This window comes from Prorops nasuta, unplaced genomic scaffold (genome assembly GCF_024137725.1).
Source record: "Prorops nasuta isolate Cenicafe-Biocafe unplaced genomic scaffold, Cenicafe_Pnas_1.2 PNAS00004, whole genome shotgun sequence".
NCBI classification, from domain to species: Eukaryota; Metazoa; Arthropoda; class Insecta; order Hymenoptera; family Bethylidae; genus Prorops; species Prorops nasuta.
Window position 1 is genome coordinate 860,604 of NW_027116801.1, and position 25,880 is coordinate 886,483.

At 31.5% G+C, this 25,880-nt stretch overlaps 1 protein-coding gene across 1 annotated transcript; it reads left to right on the top strand.

The window, feature by feature from the left end:
• The first annotated feature begins 1,296 nt into the window (after positions 1-1,296).
• Positions 1,297-25,790, top strand: LOC136772909 (uncharacterized). The gene is made up of 25 exons (XM_066726163.1): positions 1,297-1,531; positions 2,289-2,409; positions 7,769-7,818; positions 8,638-8,950; positions 9,063-9,219; positions 10,599-10,809; positions 11,058-11,281; positions 11,478-11,580; positions 12,064-12,191; positions 12,761-12,883; positions 12,957-13,124; positions 13,294-13,575; positions 13,666-13,770; positions 15,266-15,479; positions 16,481-16,664; positions 16,972-17,268; positions 18,153-18,235; positions 18,687-18,880; positions 20,427-20,585; positions 21,595-21,723; positions 22,094-22,224; positions 22,415-22,667; positions 23,190-23,286; positions 23,723-23,833; positions 24,773-25,790. Exons 2-25 carry the CDS (start codon positions 2,363-2,365, stop codon positions 24,838-24,840), a joined length of 3,831 nt encoding a protein of 1,276 aa, XP_066582260.1. The 5' UTR covers positions 1,297-1,531; positions 2,289-2,362; the 3' UTR covers positions 24,841-25,790.
• The last annotated feature ends 90 nt before the right edge of the window (positions 25,791-25,880 follow it).

A 25,880-nucleotide genomic window follows, 5' to 3' on the forward strand; every position in this document is an offset into this window, starting at 1 on the left:
ACATATAACATATTCATATGTATGTACACTCATGCATATTAGTTGCAAATACGTTCATTGGTATAAAAAGCTTTTCTCTACTCAGAAAGCACCGCAAATCTTATAAAAAATGATTGCGTATCTGGCTCAAATAATTAAGAATTAACAAAAAGAGTTGATGCATCATTATGTTTGCTTTTATAATTTCCAATGATACACCGGGTGATTTTTTATGAGTATCCACCCTAAATAAATGGAAAATAGTAATAAATATTTAACTTTCCAAAGATGCGTAAATTTTCTTCCGAGTAGAGCATTAAATAGTTTTATAAAAATATTTCAGGTAGAGGAACATAAAAGTTGTGAAAGTACCCTTAATTTTTTTAATTGAACCTTTTTTATTGCATATTTTTGTAGTTTATTTAAAGAGATTTCTAAAACTATATTAATTTTTGATTGCATTTAGTGGTTAACTAGACAATTCGATTTGAGATTGCATATAGGTGTTGGTTTGACTGGAAGTAGTACTTATGATCGCTACTCATATAAAAACAGAGTCACTCGCCTACTTATAATTTCAAATAGCAATATCTAGTGAACGGGTAATTCGAATGTTATATTTATATAGTGTTTCGGAAAGTTTTTAAGATAAGCTACAAGAACATGCATTAAAAATAAAGGATATTCCATTAAAAAACAATTTAGGTGACTTTCAAAGCTGCTACGTTCCTTCACCTAGAATATTTTTTATATAGTTGTTTATATAATGTTACCTATTAAATAAAAATGGATGTGGCTTTGGAAATTTGATAATTTGTTACTGTCTCCTTTTTACTTGGGGTAAATACTGATAAAAACTTTACCCCGTATATATTTACAAAAATGTCACCACACATCCAAGTATTACAAAAGTAATTTCAAGAAAATTAAAAAAACATTTTTTTCCTTATAGCTTATATTAATATTTATTGTATTCTTTTTATCAAATAATTAAGTATTTTTTTCTTTCTGCTTTATTTAACAAACTTTCCTTGATCCAATAATGGTTTGAATTTATTAATTTTTAAAATTAATTTAGGAAGGATTTAAGAGGATTATGAGAATGTTTAAATATGACAAATTTTATAAGACAGTATTAAGTATAAACAAATTGATTTATTTATGGATGTTTCTTTCTTGCAAATTCTTCTATTTGCTGATGAAGTAAGAAGAATGGTACGATTCTTCAGTTTTTCTAATGGTGGGGCAACGCGAAAGGATAAGATTGGCGATCCATGAACCTCTCAAGACCAACAGAGTCTCTCAGCCTCAGTAACTACGCGTTCGCTTATCAACGTTAAGGATTCCACCTCATAAAAAAGTGTCGTGTTAAATTTGTTCGGTTATCTGCCTTATTCGCTTTCTGTTATTATTTAATTACGGTTCTGATCATATACCAGCATTATTGTATAAGGAAAAGTTCGTACATCAAGACTGTAAATCAAAAAATTATATTTTTGACAAATTCAGTGTTCATTTCGACTAAATATCATAACTTATACAAGTCTTCTTGGTAACTTATACCGACCGATAAGTTCTTAAAAAGCGAATAATTTTAAGTACATAATTTTTATACTATTTTTCATCTGACTTTTAACTAAACAATTATCAAAGATTATGAATTGTTTCATTCGATTTTTGGGGCTTCGCTTAGGAGGTCTAGGGATAAATAAGGAGTTTTTGAGTAAGAAATATTTAATTCTCAATAGTTTTTTATTTAAAGATTATATAAAAAATTGTTTAAAAATTTCATTCTTTTATCTTAAAATTATTCGTTAACAGAGAAAGTCTGATGGTGAACGTGCAAATATATTTATTCTTCTTTATTCGAAAAACATTATTTATTCATGTAAAGTGTAAATAGTTTTATCCTAAAAATTATATCTTATTTTTGTACATTTTATGTCTAATGTTAGACTTGTGATAAAACTTAATTAAGTCAATAAATATAATCATTGGCTCTATATATATAAATTTAATAATTTTTGCATGTGATTTTATCAGACTTTTTGTATGGTTTGATTTATAAAATGAAAAATATGTTACATTGGATTTTTTGAGTTTTTAATCCCAACAGTACACGTTTTCTGTAATTCGTTATTGTGAAACTTTTAAAGGTCCGTACGGTCGTACAGTCTGAAACACAAAAGCCCCATGATGAAGAATTAATTTTCAAACTTTTAAATTTACGATTTCCCTTGTTTTGTTTTTGATTTGTGTGTGCAACATTTTGTCCTCTGAAATTTAATCAAATCTACGTTATTATTTAGTTAGCTGACTCAGAAATAAACTGTGAAAACTTGTTCTCTTGCATGAGTGAAACTTAGTAGAAAAAATCAGGAAAATGGGACAAGGACAATCGGAAGAAATTTTGACGACTATGAATGCAGGGTGAGTGAAACAATTTATTCTTAAAAATTCAAGATTTAATGGGGTTGAAATAATGTATGGTTATTTTGTTTTTATTTTTTTTTTATCATTTTCACGAGGTATAGCAAAGTTTTAACTTTAATGAAATAGTTTGTTAATTATGCGATAATAAGAAAACTTTTCGGACGAGAGGGAAAATTTTACGGAAAGTTTAACGAAATATCGTGTACATATCGTACTTATTAGTGAAGGCAGCTCAATGACCCGTAAACTTTCGTAATATACAGCACTACGTAAGCCAACACACTTTTCTTTACACGCGCGCAGTCTTGTAATATTTATCAAATCGTAAAAGTTGGAAAACACTGTACGACAATCCTTAATTTTTTAATCATCTTTTATAAAACAAAAAAGATAAATCCATGAAACAAATATTCGATTAATTATTTTACATAAATTTTGCAATAACTTCTAATGCTATTAAGCTAATCACGAAAAAAAATAAGAAGTAATTATGTATGTGTATGTGTGTAAAGACAATTATTTCTTATCAGCAAAAGACTTAATAAAATTGAGAATCGGAAGGTAATGTCAGAAACTTTATGAAACAATTCCTGGCAGATTTAATGAAAGGCCTTTAATTTGTGCTTACTGTAATACCTTATTGTTCGGCGATATTTAACAAATTTTCTGCAACCCTAACGAGCACACGATTATAGAAATCCTGTTTTTCCCGTTTCATTATACAGATAAACAGGATGAAACTAGTTTGAAAGAAATCACTACATCCGCATTAAATTGTTGTTCGAAATCGTTAGCTACGTAATTTATTATATGCTGTCACATATTGAAGTAAATTTTTTATGAAGAATATTAGAGAAAAAAAACAATTTGTCATAAAATAGAATTTTATAGTAATTAAATGATAATATTGTTTATATCTTAAAAAAAAATAATAAGATAATTATACAGTTTTCCTCGTATACAACGTTGAACGTGCATCATTAAGATAATTTTCTCTATAATTTATTCCATAATCTCTTCTTTGTAAAAATAAATCTTTTATTTGAACAGATTTTTAGAAAATTCAGAATACTTGTTATTTTAAAAAAGGATGTTATTATTGTTTTTATAACTGTTTGCCGAATAAATAAGAAACTCTAGTATAAAATATGTATCATTAAAATAATGAATTGAAGGAAAGTCTTAACAATTTTCGTTTTGCAGCCAATGTTTAAAATGCAATTTTGTTATATAAAAATGTCATTTATCCGATACAAGTAAAAAATAAAAGGATGATCTATACAATTTTCTGTCTGTATGAAATGTGACCATGAGAACTCAGAAGCTGCAATTTCTACATTCAAGACAACGGAAACGTGATAAACATCAGGAGATCTGACATTTAACGGTGTGAACATTAATAATAAACGCGTTATTTTATGAAACAATGTAAGTCTTTGGAAATAAATGGAAAATACGATACGAAGAAAACTAAAAAAATTTCACTTTAGAGAATAATGACTATGCAATAAAAAAAAATACAAAATATTTATAGGAAGTAATATTAGGAATAATAAACACATTTTGATATTTTAGGAATAAAAAAACAAATGTAGAATTTAATTGAACAACATTAGTTTTTGAAAATAAATGAAAAATAGTATGAAAGAAAAATGTTAAGGTTTTAGCTCAAGGATGAATAATGGTAACAATAAATATTAATATAAAGTAAATGAAATTTTATTGTAAGCAATAAACTCGTTTGAGTAACCGAACAACATGAAAATGCAAGATATTGAAAGAAATGAGTACTTGGAATAACAAGAATTGTGAATCATCTCACTTGACGATCCATTGTAAACCTGACTCTGTGATAATCTATGAATTGTATCCTATTTAAAATTGAATACATCGCAGGGTAATTAAAATTCGCGTAGAGATGAGTTGTTTCACATTCTTTTATTTTTTAATGCACATCCACACATGAAGAATCTGACGATATTAAAGCTAAAGAGAAAGAGTATATGGGGGAGAGTTGTTTCATTAATAGTCAAATAAACGGGTGCGGGGCTTTGCAAAAATCTCAAAACACAAATATAACACAATCTGATAGCTATAAGAATATATAACTATAAGTTATCAGGCTAATTATCTCTTTCTTCGATACAACTATATACCTGGTTACAGCAGTCCGTGCTAATTTTCTTGACATTGATTGTTTATTCTTATTGCTTTTCCTTTCCGTAATTTGTTAAAATTATGTAGTAATTGTTTGCGACGAGTATAAAGAGGGAAAGTCGGAATTTGCGTTCTCCTTTAGCCTTGGTGTGACCCTTCGGTCAAGGGTGTAAAGTGTAACGTACCCTATATCAGTAGCCGTATTATGCTTTCTTCAAGCCATAGTGATCAAATCTCTTTTTTATCAAGAATTAAAGCAATAAGACTACATACAGACACCGGAGGGGCTTTGATTGACTGCTCTTCAGGAGCTACCTTGGGGCTAGAGCCACGTACCATCCTCCCGATAGACACTCTGCTATAGCTGCTCTGATGGCTCTAAGCAGGTTCCGGGCAATCTGGGGATTGGAAACTCGAGAACGCTCCCGCTCTAAATCCTCCATTTGTCCAGGCTTATCTTATAGCTACTGCTATAATTGTAACTTTAACACATTTTTCCACTGATACTTATTACACCACGTCGTATTTGTAATTCCTTTTTTCTTTTACTTTTTTACATTTGTCCAGAAAATTTATTTATTCAATAAAATTAAAAATTTTGTTATGACACTATATTCTTGCGTGCAGTTACTTCCTAAAAGATTAGATATTTTTTGGAAAAATCCAATAAAAAGAAAAAACTTTACTTGCAGTCGTCATGCTGCAGAAATACTTTATAAGGAGTGGAAAATTCATTAGTGGATAGACCGAAGTGAATTACGCTGTGCACGAGCAGACGCTTGTGGAATAAGAAAAAGTGGGTAAAGAAAATAATTATCGTATGGGAAGGAGTAGAGAATAGTCGTAATGTAGAAAAAGCCGTTCAGTCAGTCTCACTTAATTTAAGAGTGAGCTGCAGTAATTATGCAATTTGAGTGGTGTCACTCATGGGAAGAGTTCTTTTATTGCCAGTATGCGCGTTGGACAGATACTTGTCGTATCGATTACTACAAGATAAAAGGATAAATTAATGTATAAAGAAGTTTCAAATGTGATAAAGAATATTCGTGAAATTATTCAGTCCATAGTTTTTCTCAAACAAATGACATTAATTGTATAAAAATAAAGAATTAAGTGTATTAATTGAGCTATACAGAAATTAATTTCTATTTCTTTTAAAATTGTTATGCTTTTGTAAAAAAATTATTTTGTGTATTTTAAACTTCACAGTGATATAGGTATTTTATAGTGTGACTAAATGAATTGTGGAAAATTGAATTCGATAGTCATTGAGAGCTTACGTGACGCTAAACGGTGATAGCAATTATTAAATGCTATTGAATAGCTTTGCAAAATGTTTTCAAACGTAATTTCACAAATGTTGAAATACTTATTACCTTGCGATTTAAGTTTTAAATAGATGAACGAATACAAAGTGTAGTCTGTGCTCAGTCTCAAAATATCTGTCGATTCGTTCATATCAAAACAGGAGTCAATTTTATCTTCACTACTAATAATGTAAGAGTCAATCATTTTACTTCTATAAAAAAGTTTGATACAATATTCACTAATCGCATCTACATATATAATTTAATTAATATATTTTATCTTTACCAACACAAAACTTGGTAATGTGTTACAAGTAACTTTGTTACGGGACGATAAAAGAAAGTGGCAAGATAAATCATCGTCTTTGTGGATAAAAGTGAAAGGCGTTTGGTTACTGCAGGATGTGTCTACTTGTACTATATATCATACAATAAGAATGCCTTATCTGTGCAAAATTACCTAATGGTTAAAATTTGAATTTAAATTTTATATTAACATTCGTTATATTATGTTATATATTAACAAGTATCCTGCATATTTAAGATATAATTTGTAAAGAGTAAGTCTTACTAGCATTTTAATAAAAATTAGGAATAATTAAAAATTCATTATTTTTATTTTCTGTTTACTGTGTTGATTCTTTTTTCTTTCATTGTATGGTAGTATACTTATTGTGAAAACTACATTAGGCATTTTGTTGATTTATGATAGAGATACTGCGTTTGTAAAATTTTTCCAAATGAATGTATCACTTGACATATGTATAAAATTTAAAAACGACAGAGCCTTGCAAATCTCTATAATTCTTCGTCCACTGTATTCTTCCTGAATTAGACCGAATGCAAAAGCTACACGAGCACATACATCAAAATCAACACTGATATTTCCTTCATCCAAGACTTTTCACGCCGTTTTAGTATTCATTTAATACAGACCTAGAAAAATATACATGGAGTTTTCTCTATGCAATTCACAATAAATTTCACGAATTAGAATATAATTCAGTATCAGCAAATACGGTACTCCGAGTGTGTGTTTCACGACTGCAAGTACATAATAATATACGCTCCTATGTAGAGGCCAATTAATTAGGAATACATACACACACACCTTACTTTGCAACATAATATCCAAAATTAATGTGTACAGATAAACTCACCTTTTTATTATATTTTACGTGTTAATTTTGGATATTATTTTGCAAAATAGGGCGTCCTTATTGAATTAGCCATCAAGGTAATAAGGCTGTCGAGCTACTATTTAAAGGTATAATCTTAATAAAATAGATATTAAAAGATCTTACAAATGAAACCATAACCATAAGAAACACTATGCAATCCAGAGATCTCTCATATCTTTGCTTCCCCATTATGTATACAAATCTACCTGAAAAGAAATAATTATTAAGCTGTTATGTAAAGCTTTATTTTTTTAATATTAGACATACAGAATTTATTCTTTTTCTCAATTTTCTGAAACAATAAATTATTGCTTTTTAATTTAATCCCTAACCTGTCGGTACCAAAAACTTGGCCTAGTCCATGGGTAAAGACCTATAAATGGCTTCGTAAATGTTTTTAATTTAGGTAATTAGTGATTCATTTAATACAAAATCTCTAAACGCGCACGCGCTAATTATTTGCAATCAGCAATTAATTGATTGATTTTCGTACATTTGTACACATTTTTTATCAATATAAGCTAATATTTCTTTTCATGCAATAATACAATAACGTAGTACTTTTTATTATTGTTTTAATAAACTAATATTTTATAACAGTTCTATCTCTATACATATATGGATAGTCGTATTGGGAGGTAAATGAAAGATTAGAATGACAGGTTTTGGCAGAGAGAAACGCATCATATAAATCAGAATGTTCAATTTCAGGGATCCCAAGACCACTGTGGAGCTAACGATTAATGGAGTACCTTACAAAGGTATGTACAAATGTCACTGTCAGACATCGTATTTCAAACAACTATGTGTCTATCCAAGAAGAGCGCACTCCACCCCTCTGCTTTACCATACTCTGTACTAAACCACTTTTATCGTCTACAATCTATTCAAACGTGCTCCATAGATACCCCATATAGCCCTTATTCATTTATCCCTAAAAGCCATAATGACTAATTTTTTACTTCTGCTAATTATTATGTCACACTCCAAAACTGATGAAAAAGTTGAACGTTATCCCACGCAGCACAAACAAGATCTTATTTTTTATTAAATTAATATATATATATATATATATAACTATGTAGAGTGCCTTATTTAAGAGTACCAGATTAGAAATTCCACATAAAAAAAGCCAATTCTGAAAATTGATGTTTTGTGATACTTAATATTTTTCAGGTTACGTAAAAATCTGTTTAGGGGTGAATTTGTCAGGTGGATAATATCCAAAATTAATGCAGCGTAACTGATCAAATAGGAATAATACTAATAATAGTGTGGGGGTAGTTTGATCAGCTTGATGATATAACTGTTTCGCACAGGTAGATAAAGTTTTCCCACTAAATTAGTCTAGTGTGCCAATCAAACAACTAAATGGACCGTTATGTAACCAAATAGAGCTGAAATGCACATTAAAAAACAAAAAATTGACACAAATTGGTGATTCACTTTTTCTCGACAGAGTATAAAATAGCTTTTTATATATATAATATAGCAATAAGCAATCAAACTTTTAATATGCTGCACCAATCAGATAGCATTGTACACAGAAAGATTAAAGCCTTTCATGAAAAATATTCCAGTTTCGAGCAAAACGCCACCGAGCACTTCGTTAAATGTTTACATTCGTGAGAAGGCAAGATTGAAGGGTACAAAAGCAATGTGTCACGAGGGAGGCTGCGGGGTTTGCATCGTAGCAGCAACAATTAACGGCCGGACAATGTCGGTGAATTCTTGCTTGGTACCAATTTTCATCTGTAATGGCTGGTCCATAACTACCGTAGAAGGCATTGGCAATAAAAAAGATGGCTACCACCCTATACAGGCAGCTCTCGCCCAAGGCAACGGAAGCCAATGTGGATATTGCTCACCTGGAATGATCATGAATTGTTACAGGTTCGTAAAAATTAACTAAACTATAAAAAAAATTATAAGCCCTTATATTCAGTATAATGATAGTTTAATTGTTAAGTATTTACTGAATGAAAAATTAATATTTACCGTGCAGTATTCTGAAGGACCAGAAATTAACTATGAAGGAGATCGAGAACTCGTTTGGGAGCAATATCTGCAGATGCACAGGTTACAGACCCATTTTAGATACATTCAAGGGGTTTGCTTCGGACGCCCCTCCAAAATTAACAGAAAAACTGCATGATATTGAGGTTTGGCTATTTTTTATCTTATATAACCTTTTCATTTTCAAGTCTACGCGTTATTATCGGTGAAAATGGTGAAAAACGTTTCTGTTTCGACCTTAGAATGATTGAAATGATGGAAATAATTTTTCTAAGCACTATAAATTTTTCTCCAGTCGGATTGGCGAGTATGAGTATCTGTATGTAAACGATCGTAAACCATCGCGAATGTTTAAACGGAGTGGCTCAGCTGTTTTCATGTTCACCTGGATTACCACTAAGCGTATTGGACTTTATTTCTCCATGACATGTTTCAACAGAAGCACGGAAAAGCTAGGATTAATCGATTCTTCTTCCTTGTCCAATTTTAACTTTTTAAAAATTGTTTAGAATCATCCAATTCTTCTATTTGGCATTCATCATTTACAAGCATTATTAATTTTATTTTCTGCCTGTTGTACAACGACTTTATAATATTTTAAGGATTTGAAGGGATCCTGGTCCGACAAAAAATTTCCATCAAGAAAATCTTTTATGTTGTTGATTATATTTACTTTAGTTTTATCTCCAATTAATCGTTAAATTCTATTTTAGCCCGATACAGTGTCCCCTTTTTCAAAATTATTGACAGGAAACAAAAATATAATTGTTTTTACTTTTCAATTTATTAATTATTTTAAAAAACAGGCTGCATTAAAACTATAGAAGCACTATTAAATGAGTAAGTTTAATCCTTCCAGAAAATTCACATTCCTAACATTATAAAATATTTTTTTCATTGAGATTCTTCGTCGGTCTTATGTGTGTAGATTGCCTAATTTAACCGAATAAATGAAGAAAATTGAGCTGCTCTACTAATATTTATTTATTTACTCCTTAAATTTACACAAAGAGCGAAAGACCGGTCATTATACAGTCTGAAATCTCACTTATTTTACTCTGCAGTCTAGGCAATGCTTTCCTGCAGCAGTGCCTCGGCGAAGCAACATTATTCTACATATTCTAATCCATCCTCTATCATTTCCAACCAAGAGAGCTCTTTTTATTTTCATCGTACTCACCTCACTCTCCTGAAAGTGACAGACTGGACAACTTATACTAAAAACTCGGGATTATAAGAGTCACGTTAGTTAACCTCCTTTTGATAAGTAACTCAATGAATATTGACAATATTAACAAATTATTTAATATTTTTCTTCTTAAAATCGACCCTTCTATCTAGGGCTTGCGGCTTGAACACAACTTTAAGACACCCTATATATTTACATCCTTGCATACATTTAATTAAACTAATTGCATTATTATAAGTTTTTTGCATGTGGATGTCATGTATGCTTTTAACAATATTTCTGTAAAATGTTTTTGCCTTCTTGAGAATTTTTGATATTCTGATATAACTTTTACAGGAGCTGTACAATTTAAAAATATGTGCGAAAAACGGATTACCCTGCAGTGGAAAGTGTTCTGAAGAGCAAAAGCAATTTAAGGCCAATCCAGTGCACATGAAACTAGGGGACGCAAATTTTCATAAAGTTTTAACTGTTGATAATTTGTTCTCAATTTTTGACAAAAATCCTGATGCAACTTATATTCTCAATGGTGGAAACACAGCCCATGGTAAGCAACAAATTCTCACGATCGTAAAGCACGTGCTGAATCGCTAATGGGGTAACATTGGCATAAGTTTTAAACCCAGCAAGATTTTCATATCCCAACATAATCGTTCGTAAAGCAATTGAAACATGTAACAGTGATTTATAATGTTGCAATAGAAGCTTGAAACAATAATTAAAGGACAATTATGATCAAGTTTTGCAAATAAAATTAACGAAAACCGATAATAGAATTTCTGATTTGAAATTCAGGTGTTTATCGTATTGTGGAGGAGCCAAAAATTTTCGTGGACATAAACGACATCGGAGATTTGCGTAGGATTGAAAAAACTGAAAATTCTTTAACCTTTGGTGGAAATGTGTCGTTGACAGTCCTTATGGAGAGTTGCACGAAATTTTCCAAGGATCCAGGATTTGAGTATCTGAGACACTTAGCTCATCACATCGATTTAGTTGCTAGTGTACCAGTTCGAAATGTAAGTTTCTATATATCAATTAACCCTTTTAGAACCAGTGTTTGGTTTAAATAGATACACGTTTAAAACAACACGTATAATACTTCTTAGCACTGTAACTTCATATTGCATACCACTGAATGTAAGCTAACTTCAGCATCATCGAATTACAAAAAGACTCATAGGGAGTCTTTATTTAACTTTGGAAATTTTTCAGATTGGTACCATAGCTGGTAATCTCATGATCAAGCACACCCACCATGAATTTCCATCAGACCTGTTTCTCATATTTGAGACAGCTGGCGCTGAAATACATATTCGTGAGTACTGACATTTTCTGGAACAAGAATTCAAACACTGTAACACACCAGCATTATGTTAATATTAGCATTAATCGATGTAGCAACGTATAATCAACACTTCCATACTATTGAATTCAATTCTTACTAATAGAAAAATCAATTATTAGATAGATTTGTTAGTCCAATCGTATAGGTAGAGCTGCGTGAAAAATTGCAAGTTGAATAAAAAAGTATAATCTTGTAGAGAAAGGATTCTAAAAATTTTATGTTGGACCGAATTCGATCCAAATTGGCGAAATTGCCGAAAAATAATCGAAAAATTGAAAAAAGAAAAAAAACGATTTTTATAGTAAATAAAAAGAAAGCTGTTGTTCTAATCAAGAAATATTAATAGAATAATTGTACGTAATAATTTAATTAATTACTTCACCGTATCCATTCAATAGATTGTTAGACCATTATTATTTTCCTTAATAATACGAATCCTGTAAATATAAACAGTGGAAGCACCGGGAAAGAAATCCAGCATGGTGTTAATGAAGTTCTTGGAAATTGATATGAAGCACAAGATAATCTATAGTATCGTTTTACCCAAGCGAACCAAGGAATACGAATACAGATCCTACAAAGTGAGTTTCTTACTTGGAAAAATTAATTAGAAATAAGATACAACTTTTATAATAACTGATGATAAAATTGAAAGCACTAAGAAGAAAAATCAAGTCCTTTCCAATTGAATTTAAATTTAAACCTCCAAATCCAAATCGCATTAGTACTCAGCTTGCTTGAGAACTCTCCAACTTATCATGGAAGTAAATATTACTTACTCATTAGCACTTTATCCAAATTACATCTGCTATATAACTTCCAGCTGTAATTATTCTCGTATATATTATTTCTATTTCCATCATTATAACAAAACTTCTTTAATTTATCATTTCAACTCATTTTCTCCTCTTACCTATAATTTAAAGTGTTTAAAAATTGGCACAACCCATTAAAAGTTGCACCCCTGATTTTTAAATCATTTGTATCTAAGTTTTAATTTTGACTTATTTCCAGAAATAGTACATCATATGCAACAAAGACCTTTATTTTTACGAATTACATTCTCAGTCGTACTAAGATATTATTCTTTCAAAACTAAAATCTTTCTTATTCTCATAAAAACAAATTAAAATGAAATTAACCATTACAGATTATGCCAAGAGCACAAAACGCACATGCACACGTGAACGCCGGCTTCCTTTTTAAACTGGACGGTGCTAGTAAAGTTCTGGAAAATCCCAATATTATCTTCGGTGGAATCCATCCAAATTTTGTAAGTAAAAGAGTTTTGTGTGTGTGTAAAAGGGAAAAGTGTACAAGTCTCGTTGATCCTTTCTGTGATACAGTTGCACGCGGTGAAAACCGAGGAATACCTAACCGGGAAATCATTGATGGACAAGAAAGTCTTGAAGGAAGCTATAGATATACTGGACTCCGAGATAAATCCTGATCACGTTCTTCCGGATTATTCGCCAGAATTTAGGAAGACACTGGCAGAAGGTTTATTCTACAAGGTGATATTTTGCATTTATCCTCTTATTTCTATTACGCTATTTCAATTCCTATTGAAAAAGTTCGCATCCCTAAAACTGTAGAAAATTTAGTTGAAATAAATTTTAATCACTCAGAGGCACAAAGTTGGGAAGAACTATTAAAAAATAATTTTTTTTTTATCGATGGTAGTTCGTGCTAAGTTTAAAACCAGAATTGGTCGATGCGAGGCTGCGAAGCGGCGGAAGCATTTTGGATCGGGGACTGTCCTCTGGCACGCAGGACTTCGACACGGACAAGAATATCTGGCCGCTGAACAAGCCGGTGCCGAAGATCGAGTCGATATTCCAGACTTCCGGTGAAGCTGAATATTCCAACGATGTTCCACCTCAACCAGACGAGGTCTACTGTGCTTTCGTGCACAGCGATATTCCTAACGGTCAAATTGCTCAAATCGATCCTAAAGATGCTCTGGTAATTCCACATTTTCTTCCAAAAACTACATTTAATGACAAACAAATCTAATATAGTGTAAAATTCTAATTTTATCGAATTTCACCACAGGATATGCCTGGAGTCGTTGCTTTTTTCAGTGCCAAGGACGTTCCAGGAAGGAATATTTTTATATCAGCCCTCAGTAAACAACAAATGATGCACAGCGACGAAGTTGTAAGTATTTGCTTTTGCACTTTTTTTTTACATAGATTTTTACAAATTCATTTCGTTTTAATACGTGTATAAAATATTATTAACTGTCGTTATTACTAAGCTCTCGATATTTGTGCAAATATAAAACTTTGTAAAAATTGGTTGAATAATGGAAACTATTATAAATCAATCATTTATTAAAGTTTTATACAAACATTATATAGTTTATTTCAAGCTAATAATATGTAAAAAGCTTCGAATTTGCATAAAAATCCAGAGTTTAGTTCGCACATTGTATGCAGGAAACGTACTTTTACGTTTCACGGTGATTATACTCACATGCAATGTATATATAATTAAGCCTTTGAAAAAGATTTATTTGAAAGAAATCTTACATTTAGAACGGATTTATATTACTTATTCATGGAAAAGAATATGAAGACAGTAGGTTTCGTGACAGAGAAATAATTTATTTCAACAATACTTTATAGATATATTAATTTGGTCATAGTCTGAATGACGAATTAAATTCGTGATCCCTAACTCAAGCAATAAAAGCGAATGACAGGTCAGTCGTCAAATTTACACAAGAGGTCAACTTTTTGCTTACTCACAGACAAAAATAGTTTGCATACCGAGGTAAACACAAAAATCAATCTTCGTATGGACGATTCAAGCCCAAATAAAAAAGTGATGTCATTTTAAAGTCGAATTTTAGTAAGTAAATAACGAAATAAACATCATAATAAGTAACGAATTTGTGTCTATATACTGATACAATTATAATGAAGCCTAACGTCATTAATACATCAAATTCAAGCGAAATAGACACCTCATTTTCTAAATATTTTCCAATTAAAGAGTTTAAAGTTTTAATATATCTTTTAAAATGTAAATAAACAAAATTAATTGTAAACTGTTGACGGATTAACCTTTAGACTGCCGGTGCTTTTTTTTAATCAATTTTAAATATGATTTATGACCATTTTGACTATAAAAATTATATTTATAGTGAAAAGTCATGACAAATGGTTCACGCCAATTTAGTGGCTCCCGACAGTCTAAAGGTTAATAAATCAATTGAATATTAAGACCTACCAATAAACCAAATTAAATTGAATTAATGGTAGCTCTTTTTTTGACTGATGTATTAATGTAACAATAATTCCAAATATATAGATTTCTTTATTTATGTATTTTAAAAGAACTCTTGAAGCCTTAAAATTTTTAATTAAAAAATATTGTAAAAGTAGGACGTAATTACTACGACAATTTGACGTATTAATAAGGTCAGACGGCATTATAACTGTGGCATTTGACTCAAAATCGATCATCGATATGACCTCACTCTTCGTCTTTTAGTGACTAAAATTCAACTTTAACATGACGTCACACTGCTACCTGGAATTTCGAACAATTTCCTACATAGTATGTGTAGTATCAAAAGCATTTCTAGAACATATAAGAAATGTTTCTGATGCTAAATGCGTTATATGGGTTGTAAAACAATTTATAGCTCTTCGCTGATAAGGATATTCAGTATGCTGGACAACCCATCGGAGTGATCGCTGCAAAAAGTCACGCATTGGCTAATAAAGCTGCCCAAAAGGTCAAGGTTACCTATGTCGATGCCCTAAAGACTAAACCGATCCTCTCGATCGACGATGCTGTTGCACTCAACGACCCAACCAGAGTCGTTCAGCTGGTCAATAGCCCAGCCAAAAAAAAAGGTTTCTTTTAAGCATTATAATATTTATAAGGCTTGCTAGATAAAATGAGTAAAGTCTATATAATAACGTTCAAATAACGATGGCGAACAGCATATTGGGATCTGACATAGTTGAAGCGCTCCAAGCGGTAAAAAATGAAAGCAGAGGAAGCCCGGGTTTTACATTGATTCTTATGGATATTTTTCAATAAATTGCAATTTATTATTGAAAACCTTAAAACTTTTGAATTTGGGAGAAAAGTTTGTACAGATATTTTCCATCGAAATCATTATAACCCTCCTGTAATTTCAATAGACATTTAGACACTTAGGCTTTCATGCGCCATATTCGTTTTTTTATTTATCTATATATATATACACTCCGCCCACGTGTCAGATCCCAATATATTATTGGTTTATGATAGACAGAGAGAGAGAGAGAGAGAGAGAGAGAGAGACGAACAAGTGATTCGTTGCTTCTCTCTCTCTCTCTCTCTCTGATTCATATTGTTCTTTCCGATAAGCTGATTTCATATTTCATTCCTAGAAATGGTGAAATAAGGGTAGGAGAGAGAGAGAGAGAGAGAGAGTATGTATTTCTCTCGCTGCACATAAACACACACGTTCAACCATTAACTCTATTTAGTTGACGCAGGTGATGAATGAACGTGTGAGTAAAAGAAAGAGAAATAAACTGTTTCTCTCTCACTCCCATTTCGCTATTTCTTCGATTGACAAATGATTTCAGCTTATCAGAAGAAGCAATAGAAGTGACAGAAGGAGGTAGCGAGTCGCTTGTCTCTCTCTCTCCTTGTCCCATCAGACAATGATATACCTATCGTCCAATATCGCTATTTTAAAGTTTTCAAGCTTGATGCAATTAATCTGGCTGTCCCTATTTATTCTCTTTTTCTGTTGCTTCTTACTTTTACTATTAATATTATTATTTAATTTATCCGAAGAAAAGAAAAGTTATAAAAAATTATGCGACCGGTTAGAAATGATAAATTATTGTTGATTTAGGTGATAACACACAGAAAGTAATAAAGGGAGAGTTTGCGTGTGGGAGCCAGTACCATTATACGATGGAATCGCAGACCTGTGTTTGTATTCCAGTGGAAGATGGAATGGACGTCTATCCAGCTTCCCAATGGATAGATCTTACCCAGGTGTCGATAGCCGAGTGTCTCGGCATCAAAAACAATAGGTTCGAAATAATTTCAACCTTTAGAAATCTATCCCAAGCAAATCCGAAAGAAATATCCATTTATTTCAGCAGAAAACACCAAGTAGAACAATGTATCCTATAAACCTGATCTTTCTTTTATTGCCCAGAACAAACGAGTTTTCTTGCCTTTCCATAATCCACTGTTAACTTTAATCAAATTCCCAACTTATTTTTCATGACAAGACACTTTTTCAAGGTCTCGCTTTTTAAGGATTTTTGACAGCATCGAACGGATAATAAGAAGTGGATAAAAAATTTTTATTTGTTTAAATATTTTTGTTTTCAGTATAAACGTGAAGGTTCGTAGATTAGGCGGTGCATACGGAGCGAAAATCTCTCGAGGCACACAAGTTGCGTGTGCCTGCGCCGTTGTTTGTCGAAAATTGAACAGAACAGCGAGATTCGTTTTGTCCATTGAGAGCAATATGGTGTCAATGGGCAAGAGACATTCAACCAAGCAAGAGTATGAAGTTGGCGTTGATAACAATGGAAAAATTCAGTATTTGAATACTACCCAGTGGAGCGATCAAGGATCTAGTTTCAACGAAACAATTGGACCATTTCTTCTACATCATATGGGCAGGTAAATTCAATATTATATTCTTAGCATCATTTCATTTCTTTTAATATTGCTGAAAAAATTTACTTGCTATTCAAGATAGTCTCGAAACAATATCAAATATATAGTCCTGTTATTCCTCTTAAAGAAGCCAATAAAATATCAATCATAAACTGCGAAAAACGTATGCGTAAAATTATACAAAAAGATGTAATTTGGATGCACTATTTATTAAATTAAATTATAAAAGGAAAGTAAATTTCAAAGTACAATGTTAATATAAATTAAATAAACCATTCTTACAATATATGCATAAAAACTAAAAATTAGCAATAGTATGGTAGAGCTTCACATACATGGGGGTATATAGTTTCTTCATCGTTTTTTAAATTGCTCGCCGTCGAGACACGATCGGGTCTCTTGATATTGTTCACCTGTATCTTACATTTATTACGTGGCGTGAATCTCCACTGAGTCCCTTGATAATTTAATTTATTTCTTATTATTAACTATTAAATTAATACAAATTCACTAAGAATTATAGTAATTTTAGTAAGCGTATTAAAAGTTTGTATATTCTTTTGGTAAAATACATGAATGTTGTTCATAATATTATTGTGCAAAATTTATTATCATAATGTTTGTATTTTTTAAAGTTTTATATATTTCCTCGTTCACACATGAAAATTTGGAATAGAATTAATAAAATGTTCAAAATGGAAATGTAGGAGAGATTAATTGGTTGTTTAATAGAATTTGGTGTGATTGAATGTGGCATCATCTTGGAAGTAATTGTACAAGGTTAATACTGGGAAAGGAAATATTGTAGTATGGTGTAGCTCGTTGCTTGTCTTCCATCTTTCTGGCTTGCACTGCTTACAGGATACTCAGTAATCCATAATTTACAGCTGCTACGACACAGACACGTGGAACATCGTGGGATACGAAGTCAGGACTGATTTACCGTCTAATACTTATTGCAGAGCTCCTGGTACGTGAGAAATAAACTACTTTATTGAAGTCTACAGACAGAATATTAAACTTCTCGATTTAATACGTGTATACAGTATAATATATGTAGTATAAAAAATTTCCTTCCATAATTCATCCATAAACTCACATCGTTTCAATCTTAATCAATACCCTTTCAAGTTTATTATTTCAATCATGAATTTTATGTCACTAATTATTTCAAAATCTGTAGAAAAACATTTTTTAAATGTAGTAAAATAATTTTTATCTCTTTTTTTCGCTATATTGAAAATTAAATTTAAACTTTATGTGTTTTTAATCATTTTGTTTAGTAACTTTTCTCACTAAAATTAATTTTTAGATTTTTCATTCCATACTTTCGTTTTTATTAATTCAGCCCAATTGCTGATTTTGATTTGTTTCATCCTCTTTTTTTTTACCGTTACCATTCGTCGTAATTACGATTGAAGGATCGACCGAGGGAATTGCCATATCGGAAAGTCTGATGGAGCATATTGCATCTGTCCTGGAGAAGGATCCATTAGAAGTTAGATTGGCTAATATGCTCGAGGATGACAAGAAAATGTTGCTGCCAATGATTGATGAGCTGAAAAAAACCGCAGAATACGATAAAAGGAAGATGTCTGTTAGAGCGTATAATAATGTGAGCCACTATTTTTTATTAATATATAAAACTAACTATTCAATTAATTCATAGCAGATCCAGGATTGTATTCGTCTACACGTTCTTTCATATTACCATGTATTTTTCTAGCTTTTTCTTTTTAATATTAAATTAACAGTTACAGAATTAATTATTGAATATTATAATTATCTTAAACTACTAGTTAAGAAATTGAGAAAGCTCCAAAAATTTGTTGAGAGTTCTTTGGTACAATTTTAGAACTCTTAATATGACGTGAAACAAATCACCCGCGATTAGAAGGTACTGAAAAAGATTATCCGGTTTTAGGATTAATTTGGTCTAAATTTTAGAAGGCTGCATATGTTTTAAAGCATACTTGTGAAAAACAAATGATAATTTTGGAAAGACAGTTTCATTTATATTGGTAAAAATATTTTCCTACGCTGGTTATATATTTTTCCCTAATTTTTAGTCAATTTACATACACTGCATCTCAGTAGAATGACTCCAGTTTTAATAAGAATTACTGGTTCGTTCATTTTTTGCCTTCTTCAACATTACGAAAATGTGTATCAACATGGGTACCTTATACTGTGTGATCTAAACTTATTCTAGGCAGGTAGTAACCGAAGGGTGACATATCTAGTGAGTACACAGAATACGGCAGATCGAATCTCTCACTCCAATCGGGGCAGGCTTTCTCTAATTTCTTTCTCAATATGTAGTCTAGTATTGATGTGTTAGGAAGACTCACTTTTCAACAATTATTGCATCACCAAAAAGATATAATAACTTGCAAATAGGTCTTCGAATAACGCTGTCTCATTGTTCGAAATTTTCAGCTTAAAATATGCTCGAGGGATCCTCTTAAGTGTTTCAGCACAGTTTTTGTATTTAGAAATATGAATAGTTAATAATAGACAATAATACTATCTGTGTCAATGCTTGGCATTACTGTTCCACTTTTCCTTTTGTTCAGAGTTGTAGAAGCTTTCATCTATTCAGTTAAAAGCCATCCAAAGAGTCTATCGTATAAGACGATAAATAAAGTATCGCAGAATATTTATTGTTAACTAATAAAGTGAAATGTGTATTAGGACTACTGTCAATATTTTTCATTTAATAATGTTCCCAATTTATGGTTTTCAAAATTTTCCAGCAGATTTCCATATTCGTTATTATATTTACGTCAAAATTTTCTTCTTTGAGGTATCGAAAACAAAACTAACAAGTATCTTTCGATAGACAAAGGTCCTTATAAGTTTCATAAAAAATGCATAAAATACTCTAAAATCGTACCAAAAAATCTAAAGGAAATTCATAGAGTTTTTTCAACATTGTAACAAATAGTTTAACTAATTAAAATATTCCAAAATGTGAATTCATAATTGTTATAATGTGGTGATTAAAAACAAGAAGTTGAGAAAATTAATTGTAATATTAAAAAAAGGCAAGGACGAGAACGACCTATGTTTCTAGTTTGAGAGTTAAATATACAAATAAATATGTAAAAATTTATCCGTAGGTTTATTATTTATAAAGCTGTTTTGTAAATTAATCGCAGGAAAATCGGTGGAAGAAGAAGGGCATATCCCTGGTGGTGATGAAATATCCATTTATGTTTTGGGGACAATTTCATGCGATGGTTTCAATTTATGCAAGAGATGGAACAGTTTCGATCTCTCATGGTGGCATCGAATGTGGTCAGGGAATTAATACGAAGGTAATCAACTGAATCGAATTAAAAGATCAATGTGGTAAGCAGTAAAAGATATTTATAGTGTCCACTCTATTCCATTTATGGTAATAGTCCATATTTGAAGATTTTTACAGGGAAAATATAATAAATTTTATATACTGTAACCGCGAACTATTTATCGGAACGAATAAGTCGAATTATTCAAGATAACAGAAACAACGAGAGTGACAAAGGGAGGCAAAGGAGTGGGGGAAAAAAATAACTATTAGAAAAAATGTTTAAGAGTTTGGAGGACTCAGCTAACGAGTTTCTGAATACTTGGACCCCTGTAAAGAGCAGAGAAACTATCAAGGGGGAAGCTCAACACGGATTTTCTATTTAAATTCTGATTTATTGCAAATAATATTTACACGGATCGTCGTGTCTTATCGTTTCTACCAAGATGTGGTCTTGTCGGTAACAACGCTATCTTATTACTATATAGGCAGTAGAAATAGGTGTGAAAAACTAACTAAATCCAGAGGGGGAGAATCTAAGATCAATAATGTTTGGTGAAGGGGTGATTAGTAAGAGGTCGAGTAATGGGAACAGAGGTGTTTGGGATGTAGAGAAAAAGTTTTTGAAAGTCCCCTTTTTCTCGTGGGCTCAATAGCTACTCTTCATTTGCACGTACTTCCTAGGAGTTTTTTACTTGTTACGAATTAACAATCCGGCGATTGGAATACGTCTGCTGGCTGGCTCGAGGGGCCTGTTTTCGGAGTGACGTGCTAAGTCCTCGGGAAAATCCACGGTGGTGCCCTAGATATTCTTGGAAGGAAGGGGGGAGGGGGTGATTCCTATAATATTGGGATCAAATATACAATGACTCATTCTCCCACCGGGGTCTTTAACCATTATTTGTTAGCATAGCTTTTTTATGCTGACATCTTTTTGACATTGAAAGGTCAAACGAAAGTAATACGAAGATTTAGTGACTCGAAGAGATTAAAGTATTGATTGAATCATTAGGCATTTTGATGTATTTTTTAAATAGGTTGCTCAAGTGGCAGCTCATATACTGGGAATTGACCTTGATCTAATAAACGTCAAGCCGAGTAACAATTTCATATCACCCAATAATTCCGTCACTGGAGGCTGCGTGGCCAGTGAAACCTGTACATACGTAAGTTTATCTTGAATCTTTTCATAATTTCTCTCCCCTTTTCTTATTACTTTCTTTTATTCAATTTATATTTATTCTTCGCTGAAATTTCTTTTTCTTTATAAATTTTCGTTTGTTATTTTCCACCTTCGCTTTATACCTTCTTCCATTTTCACCCTTTTTATCCTTCTCAACCGTAATGGAATTTTTTGTATCTACTTTATCTTCTTTTTTTCTTTTCTTTCCCTATAATACTATTTCCCTTTACATTCTCACACTATTCCCTTATTTTTGCCTCTTTCACCTCATTAGTCATAAATAAATTGCATGCCATGCCGCAAACATTTTATATAAATGAAAAATAGCTATGTATTATTCTTCAATTTCTTAGGCAACTATGATGGCCTGCCGAGAACTTTTGAAGAGGTTGGAACCCGCGAAGAAAGGTCTGAAAGATCCTACTTGGCAGGAATTAGTTTTCGCCGCGTATGCCCAGAATATCGACTTATCTTCACGTTACCTGTACGTTACATGCTGTTTTTTCATAAAACATTATCCTCCTCTCTATTTTAAATCAGCCATTTGCACTAACATCAGCTCTTTTTAATTGCTTCAAAAAATTTAATTTTTTGTTGCAAAAATCGAAAAAGTAAAAGCATGGTGTTTATCGATTAACAAGGATTTCCTTTGTTTGATTCGATGATTTATTCAGGTTCACGATACAGGATGACGTGAAGCCATACGGGATTTATGGGGTGACCATTGCCGAGGTAGAAGTTGACGTGTTGACAGGGCAACATCTCATACATAGAGTAGACATAATGGAGGACGCGGGAATCAGTATGAACCCTGAAATTGATTTGGGCCAAGTGGAAGGAGCATTCGTGATGGGAATCGGATACTGGACATCCGAGGAATTAATTTACGACTCCGAAACTGGAGTACTCGCTAATAACCGGACCTGGGTACTGTGTTTTCTTTAACCTTTCGTACAATTCTTCCTCGTGTTTCAAACACCGAGTGTCCATTTTTAATTTATCAGCCCATGTAACTTTATGGGGGCTTTCGGAGAAAAAATTGTTTACATAATGATATTATGGTTTCGAGGGAGGATATTAAATGGCACTAATTAGTTTAATTTTGCAAGGTGAGTTGAGGATCACTTGAATTTCTTTGTATTGTAAACTCTTTTATTTATTGCATATTCTTGTAGTTTATTTGGAAATTTTTCTAAAGCCCTCTGTTCACTTTTCAACCCATCCAGTGATTTACGAAATATCGCGATTTGATATTGCGTCTAAAAGTGAATTACCTTGAAGCAGTGTGCGTAACCAAGTTTTTATGTAAAATACTCATTTATTTGCTCTCACTGTTTTTTTACGCAAAACGCTCATTTTTGTTCACCGTTGAACCGGTTAATGAACCAAATGTATTAAACTTCTTGAAGATTAAGCTCGCCATTTAATTGAAAAAATCTTTTTTTCCAGAACTATAAACCACCCGGTGCCAAGGATATTCCTGTGGATTTTAGAGTCTCGTTTCGTAGAAATGCACCAAATCCCGTGGGAGTGCTACGATCCAAAGGTAATTCAAATACATTTTAATGAAAGATAAAAGTAAAAATTTGATTGATACTAATTTTCCTTCCCATATTTATGAAGTGGTAATGCCCAAAATCTGTGTTATTATGAATGAAAAATTGCTCCATTGATTAATGTTGAAAAATCAACTTAATAAAAAATCGATGCTTATAGTGATACAATATTAACCATTAAACAACACTGTAGCTCAAAATGACTATATTAATTTAGCAACACAATTTTAGCCCATTGAAAAGGTATAGATTTAATACTTTCGGTATACTTTCTATCATGGTAATTTAATTCTTTTACTTAATAATGACAAATCCGGTAGCACAAATATCGCTGATAAAACACCAAACGACAAAACCACCTTAATTGGTATTAATTTTCGTAAAATTGCGATTAATAAACTAAATACTGCAAATGTAATTTTACAGCTACTGGGGAGCCTCCTTTGTGTATGAGCTGCGTCATACCTTTCGCGATCCGCCAAGCGTTAAATGCAGCAAGAGTGGACAGTGGAAACAAAGACGATTGGTATAAATTGGGTAAGCTGCCAATATAGATTAATTTTTATAAATTCTGATACTTTCACTAAAAATTCATGAAATTATGGTCATCTAGCCCTATTGTAAAAAATCAACTTCACTTTGCATTATGCAGGGTACACCATTGAAATCATAACAGAGTGATGACGTAAAACACACTTATTTTCTAAACTACAACATGTAAATTTTTCTTAAGATCATAGAAGGTGCTAGTTGGTAAACTCTTTAAAGCAGCACTATAAAAAATTCTATCTCTTATTGTTACCAGAATAAATGAATTCCAAGTTAAAATTATCTATAGAGCAGTGGGTCGAAAACCTACATCGTAAAATTACCATTGGGAAAGTTAAGAGAAATATATTCTTTTAGATTTCATAAAATCAAAAGGTATCAATAAAGTGATACCTTTAAATTATTATTTCCTAAATATATTAACTTCATGATATCGTCTTTTAACTCATTGCTCTAAGCAATGTTGACTAGACTCTGACGTTCATTCTCGGATTCGTCTTAAATATAGTTCACCCTGTATATTATGTACATTTTTTATTTCAATTATCTTTTTACAGTAATTTAATCAGTGCATTAAGACTTTTAAATATTACAAATTGATTAAATCAGCGTTTCATGTGGCTAGTTAATGTATGGAATATCATACGAATTAGATCAAGCAAGCAGCCATAAATATAATCGGAAGCTGGATGTGTAAGCGTCATCGTTTTTCAGTGTTATTTAACCACGCTCATTCATATACATGATACACTTCTTTGAAATCGTTATCCATTGACCGAAAATAGAACTTGTGATACTGCTGGCTGTAATTATACATTTCAAAATTTTAACCGCGGGGACATATTTACTCGAAAATTGACCATTACATTTTCTAGAATCTACTTCATATATTCTGAATCGCGTGTTCTAAATAATAAATTTTTTCAGATGGACCTTTAACTACAGAAAAAGTTTTATTAACCAGTCTTACCAAGAAAGAACAATTGGTACTGTAACTGCTAAAAACTTTGGACCAGCCAAACAATAAATATTGCTACAATCAAAGTATTATTTGAATATGGAAGCCTTAGAATTTTTACAGTTAATATGCACAACTTTTGTATTATTATTTTAACGGTTGATTATATGTTTAAGCTTTAATTAGAATCCGTATATCGAGATTACAGATTTAAATGCAGGTTTTCAGATTGCAACCATACTTCTGAACGAACTTCAGTACTATCAGTAGGTTTTGATAACGCTATACGATCTAACCTTTGAATTATCGTTGCCAAATTTCATAAATTTTGCTAGGTTTTGGGAATGCAATAACCATAAAAAAAAGTTTGTATTCATTTATTAACGAATTAGTGAACAGTAGCCCTTAAATGAAAACATGGCGTTTCCTAAACACTCCAATAACTTAAAATCCATCAAGAAATACGACCCCAAATTGAAAATCTGCATTTTGTTCTGTAATGCCACGATGTACAATTCTCTGTAATATTATTATATTGCCTCACAGCGGAGTTATATTTTTATGAAATGTTATATCTGGAATGAGATAATCTTGTCCGTATACATACACTAAATATTACTTAACACTTACTGTGCACATCTCCACAGCATATATTTAAAGTGCAAGCAGAGGCAAATTGTCCTCATGCAATCAAAACTATATTAAAAAAAAAAAATATTTCACTTAATTTTTATAACAAGTCTACTGAACTTTAAGTACATCAAGTGAGATTTTAAAATAATATATTTTATTAGTCAAAAAAAAATTTTACAAATTGATTATTCGAAGTCAAATTTGAATACAATTTAGAGGTGATAGTGATCCTGAATGCACACTATAAGTTAAATCGGGAATAATTTATTATGTTAAACTGTTATGCATTGACACTTAACAACACACTGTATACTGCTGCTAAATTGTAAAAATAAAAAAAAGAGTTTAAACTTTCACTTGTATTATTATTGTAGAACTTTTATTTTACTTTAGTAACAATATTAATTTTAACTTAAGTAGAAATCCGTCAACATACAATTATTT

Excerpts from the sequence above, each read along its gene's own strand:
- LOC136772909 (XM_066726163.1), top strand. The coding sequence starts at position 2,363 with ATGGGACAAGGACAATCGGAAGAAATTTTGACGACTATGAATGCAGG. Across the intron at positions 18,236-18,686 it reads TACTTATTGCAGAGCTCCTG|GATCGACCGAGGGAATTGCC; the intron begins GTACGTGAGAAA and ends TTACGATTGAAG. Across the intron at positions 18,881-20,426 it reads CTGTTAGAGCGTATAATAAT|GAAAATCGGTGGAAGAAGAA; the intron begins GTGAGCCACTAT and ends AATTAATCGCAG.